The 5,950-nt window shown below is 32.6% G+C and overlaps 1 protein-coding gene across 1 annotated transcript; it reads right to left on the reverse strand.

The window, feature by feature from the left end:
- LOC109363391 (aluminum-activated malate transporter 2-like) lies at window positions 1,314–4,724 on the reverse strand. Its single transcript, XM_019609639.1, has 6 exons — window positions 4,248–4,724; window positions 3,997–4,137; window positions 3,270–3,542; window positions 2,619–2,728; window positions 2,383–2,526; window positions 1,314–1,953 (listed from the first exon to the last, which is right to left on the reverse strand). Exons 1-6 carry the CDS (start codon window positions 4,534–4,536, stop codon window positions 1,471–1,473), a joined length of 1,440 nt encoding a protein of 479 aa, XP_019465184.1. The 5' UTR covers window positions 4,537–4,724; the 3' UTR covers window positions 1,314–1,470.

Raw genomic sequence — 5,950 nt, forward strand, 5'->3', positions numbered from 1 at the left:
CTACTGAATCACCATCCTCCATTTGCAGGAGCTCATATTGCCTTCTGAGCTGCTGCAACTTGACCTTCTTGATCTTGGCCATTCCTTCATAGCTCTTCTCTAGACAATCCCAAGCTTGTTTGGCAGTTTCAGCACCATTGATCTTCTCATAGTTGGCTCCATCAACACATTGATGCAGAAGAAAAAGAGCTTTACAATCTCTCTTTTTGGCTTCTTTGTAGATTGTCCTCTGAGCTTCAGTGGCCTCTTCCCCAATCTCTTGATAACTATGTTGGACTACTTCAAACACTTCTTGAAATCCAAAGATAGCCTTCATTTGATTCCTCCATCGATCATAATTCTTGCCATCCAAGATGGGAAGTGTCAATGAGAATCCTCCATTGCTTGTCATCACTGCTACACCTTGCTTCTGCTGATCACGAAGATGCACACACAGGTCCCTTAGGAAGATTCACACAGAATCTACACGCACAAAGCTGCTGATACCACTGTTGTAGTTAGGCAATGAAACAAGAAGAAGAAGATTGAAACAGAGGAGCAGAGGAAGAAATGAAAGTAAATGAAGAAGGTTAACAGGAAGAAGATTAGAATAGGCAATGTATATACTTGAGAGCACAATGTATGAAGGAATTAATCAATGAATACAATGCATAAGCCTTTCCTATTTATAGCAAGTCTTAACTAACTCTCTTACTAAAAATAGTAAGTTAGTTTTAACTAACAAAACTGAATTATACAAACTTAACACACTCAACTATCAGTAATATACCTTAATCCAACCTATAAGTAGTCCTTCCCGTGGCACAACTCTCAATGAAAAACAACAATTGTAAGGACTTGCACATGAGAAGAGTTCAACTCAAAGGATTAGTACAGTGTATTAGGTAGAAGAGCCTAATGACTTAGTAACACATTAAGTTTGTTATTCTACTCAATATGATACTCCTAACAATATATGATCATAAGGACTAGCTTTTCAGGAGATAATGAAAAAAAAATCCCAACACCAATTATTGTGTAACCAGTTAAGCACCTTGTACAAGAAAGCTAAACTTACTAAACTAAGTTACAATAAAATAAACTTTACTAGACCAACAAAACCCTAATGAACAAAGTATGTCTTTTCTTCTCACCAACAATCAGATTTTGACCTCTAATTGATATGCATGTGTAATTTAGGTTTTTTTTAGTATAGATGGATCCTACAGTTGACTAAACTGTGCATGACATAAAGAGTGAATTCTCAGATTGAAACCCATGGTAATGCACACCGACCATAATGCAAAATCAACGTTATTGGATGTAAGGTGCTCACCAAGAAACTAAGTTAATTTAAAGCAAATGAACTTGTTACTTTTACTACGATATCAATATGACATTTCACCTGATCTACAACATTAAATTTTGTTTTGTTATTAGTTATGAATCTAATGTCAACGTCAATTTTTATGACAGATATACACACATGTATCAAACATTGTTATGTTGAACAGATATTGATTTTCCACAAGGCTTAGCTAGACTTGATTCCTCAACTAGAATAACAGCAACATGTGAGGTTTCAATCTTGGGATCCGGATCAGCACATTCACAGTATGGAGATCGAGATATTTGTGGGTATTTATTTGTCTCTACAGCATCAAAATTTGTGAGGGAGGCAAGATAATTAACACAATCTGATAGTTTCTCTGTGAAATCAGTGATATCAATTAGTAGTGAAGCTACTGTTCCAACTGATATCACTGAGAGAAGATCAGTTTCTTCCCTTAAGCGTGATTGGAGCAATGACTTAAGTCTCTTGCTTGATGCTTTTGAGTTTGCAATATGAATATCAGCAGAAGATGACCTTGTCATTGTTTTGATTGATAATCCTAGTTCTTTCAAAGCTTTGCTAGATTCCATAGTCATTTCTAAGCTCACCTCTTCGATCATAGACCTAATTTCTGAAGATCCCTGCAAAAGGGTAATAGTATTTATTATATTAGTATGTTATAGCCTAATATCGACCCATAATAAATCTTATACTCCAATACATGTAAACTCATTGCATTGTCACTCCTACTTAGCTTGGTTTAGTCTTGTTTGTGCAAATTTATTTTGAGTATTATAACAACAAAGATGACTAGCTGGGATTTAAACTATTTGGTATTTCTTGACTTGTTTACATTTTTTTAGTATAAGCAAGGGTAATGAGCTAATTCATTTTGGGTATGTAGTTATCCCCCTCAACAAGTATTGTTCACAAGAATCGAACTCTTGATATTTTGATCTTTTTGAAGATCTAGTAGGGTCTTATATCATTAGATCAACGTCTTATTTGTTAAGTAAGTGATATTTTTGTTATTGATAGTGTGTAAGATCTATTAGAAACGGGATATATACTTGGGTATTTGAATTGAGGTATTCTTTGAGAGCTTCCATTCTATATGCACATTGATGAGTAATGGTGCCAATTTTGAGGTATTGATCCCACGGGTGACTAAATTTAAACTTGCCATGACCAGGTTCCCATTTTGCAAAATTGGCCTGCACATTCATTATAAAAAAATTATATAATATATGAAACATTATGGAATTTTCATAAAGGGAAAGATGTGATATATGAAACTTATACCCACCAAAGACTCTTCAGAGCTTTTAGAATTAAGGATGCTTTTATAAGCTTCCAGACAAGGAAAATTCACAAAACCTCCTTCATCTAATGTTGTGAAGTACCCACATACAAATGCTGCGAAATATAACAAGGTTATGCCCTAATTAGGCTCAAGTGACATGACAAAAAGTAGGGAAAACTTTAGAAAATATCAAACCTGTTTATTTAAAAAATATACAAAAAAGATGTCTTTGATGTTTTTTAGAGGGTGCATTTTGCAGAAAAGATCTACCGTATATTATGTCAGTTAAAAAATTAAATATTCACTATTTTTGTTTTAATATTATTGGTCTGAGACATGATTTAGGATATCATTTGAGACACACACTCTTATCCGTATAAAGGTATTGGGTTTGTGATAACTAAGCAAAGTTGTATGTCTATATAGCAACTTGAATCCTAAATTTAACCTTCCTCCACTCTTTAAAATATTGTGTGGTAAATTTTGGATTGAAGTTATTGGTGCATGGATGTATAAATTTTCATTCAACCTCTCATAATATATTGATTATAAATTCAACTTCTCATAATAATCGTAACAAATTTGTACTAAAGTGCATATTATTAAGGCTGTTTTCTTTTTACTTCATTATAAGATTATTAATAAAATTCTTACCTTCTAAGAAATCACTAAGTTTTTCCAAGTTGATTGCAATGGAATAGTGGAGCTCTTCACCAGCCCATACAGGACAAACAAAAATGGAAATCATAACACAAGCTGAACCTCCTATGAAAATGGTGGATAATCTCTTGTGTGCCATTTCCAATACTTCATCATCACGAAAACCAGATACAGATATCAAAGAGAATGTCAAAATAAATACCAGGAACCCATAATCATATCTTGCTTTCACTTTGGGGAAAAACCTTATAAATGATACTATTGCAGCTGAAAAAGAGAGAAAAGAAAACAAGGATTAAATTCATATTAATTAAGAAAATTAATGATGATTACTCGGAAAATGGGTAGAGTTTACTTTAATGCATTTCATTTTTTTAATAAATAGTAATAATATTTTATAATAGGGATAAGTCTCTACACAAAACTTAAATTGTTATCCTATAATAATGAGGTATTACTCATGATTTTGAATCTTGGACCCTAAACACACTAAATGAAAATTTAGGTGAAATCACCTTTTCAGTAATTATGTTAATTAAGAGTTCAGTTCATTTCCTATGCTCCAGAGTTTGATATTGGAATAGGAGAAAAAATATTTTAAATTTTTATATTAAAAATAATTTAAAATATAGCCGTTTAAAATTAATTTATATCATGTGTCATAATTTTTATTCAGGACTCTTCGGTGCCGGAGATGATGTGAGTTTATGAAGTAAACTACCTTGGAGGAAAACAAAGAAACCAATCAATATGGGTTCTGCCTTCTCTCCTGCTAGGCTAGCCAAGTAATGAGCCCCAACACCAAGAGTACCAGCCATCAAGGTTGCCAATGTTCTATTCAAACCTTTTCCTAGAGTGGCTCCTAAAAAAGTGTCATGAATAGTTAGTTCAACAAAAGAATAATTAATAAAATACAAAACCAAATGAGTAATAATGGGTAACTATGATTAGTTAAAATATGTACAAACTTACCCACAGTGTACTCAAAAACTACCACTACAGTCATCACAGCCCACATTGCAGAGAGTCCAAAATTCTCATATAGTGGTTGATAGTAATAGAATAGAGACACCAATGAGATTGCAAGTCCCACTTTAAGTGAATGAATAACTTTTCTAGGGTCATCTTCTGCTATCTTTTTTGACATTCTACAAATTTCAAACACCTTCTCCTTAAAATCTTTTGCCAAAGTTATTAGCCATTCAAACACTCTACCAAGTATCCCTTTCTCTTGGTTTGTGTTTAGAGATGCCATCTCCATGAACAAAAATGAGTTATAATAGGAACAAAGATGGTGTGATATGATACCTAAATAGGTCTTGTTTGGTGCTACTTTCTATGTGAGGGTATATATATATATATAGAATGAGAGGCAAGAGAAAGCACCTAGTTGAAGATTTCTAGAATAATATTTTAGTGTTATAAGCATGAGTTAGTGCTTAATTTGTACGGTTTGAGTACAAAGAAATTTCTGATTACAATAGTGGGTGGACTTTATTATGTGACAAAGCTAAAAATGTTGATATAGACCCATAATAGAGATAATAAACTTCTGGGTGCTATGCGACAAAAATAATAATAATAATAGTAATGGTGCATTTTAGACGTGTGTGGATAGTGTTATCCATTGATAGTTGCCCACAAGTTATGAAATGCAAAAATTAAAGGCTGAAGACACATGGGTATACCAGATCAAGAATGCAAAAATAACTCAATAAGAGACTATAGCCACTTGAGTTTAGTCAAGTGGTAAAAGGTGAAAATTTCATTGGAGTACAGCTTTGGTGGAAAAAAGATGCAGTGAAGTTTTGATAAAACTTTATAATAGAAACTAGATAAGGATGAATTAGGAGTTTAGGATCTATGGTTAAAGTTACATTTTTCATATGAACTTTTTAAATTGGAATAAAAAAAATTGGAATAGAGGAATGGATGCCCCATATTAGAATAGATCACCAACCTCAACAAAGTTTTATAGTAAATTTACATATTTCTTACTAAGATAGAAAATTCGATAACCAAACCCAAGTCACAACAAGAGTGAGTGAAGGGTACCCTATAGGCTAATAATGCTATGAAATGGATCATGATAGAAGAACCTTAATTGAAAATTGATTGTCTTCAATAGTTTAGAGAAACCAATCACATGGAAGGGTTAGTTTACAGGGTCCTAGGACTTTCACATCTTGTAACTATCATTTTCAAAACTTCATCTGATTATACAACACTGATATAGATAAAGATTTGCATGAAAAAGACTAGTCTGCATGATTCATACTGAATTTATGATACAAGGACGTTCTTGCTTATCTGTATCTTTGTATGCAATTATTCGGTGAATCAGGTAGGTGTCCCTATAGTTAATTAAAGCATGCATAATTGCAATATATAGTTTGCAATTGAAAGCAACTATTCTACATCTGGAATATAATTATATAATAGAATCAGTATAATGGATGCTTACCAACAAGGAAATCTTTCCATTTGAAAATCATGTCACTATTCATTAAATATTCAAAGAATGAGTGTTACAAAAGATCAATAAAATTGCATTTACTTATAATATAGCTCTTCCAAAATAACATTTCTTAATCAGAACCATTCAGATAATTACTCCTTTGTCTTTCTTACATTTTTATGCTAAAGGTAAACCAAATTTTGAGAAGGACGTGAGA

This window comes from Lupinus angustifolius, chromosome LG13 (genome assembly GCF_001865875.1).
Source record: "Lupinus angustifolius cultivar Tanjil chromosome LG13, LupAngTanjil_v1.0, whole genome shotgun sequence".
NCBI lineage: Eukaryota > Viridiplantae > Streptophyta > Magnoliopsida > Fabales > Fabaceae > Lupinus > Lupinus angustifolius.

Bases quoted from the DNA above. Each gene is read 5' to 3' on its own strand.
- LOC109363391 (XM_019609639.1), bottom strand. From the start codon at position 4,536: ATGGAGATGGCATCTCTAAACACAAACCAAGAGAAAGGGATACTTGGT. The intron at 4,138-4,247 runs GTAAGTTTGTAC...ACACTTTTTTAG, and splicing joins AGTTTTTGAGTACACTGTGG to GAGCCACTCTAGGAAAAGGT. The intron at 2,527-2,618 runs GTGGGTATAAGT...ATGAATGTGCAG, and splicing joins AAAGCTCTGAAGAGTCTTTG to GCCAATTTTGCAAAATGGGA.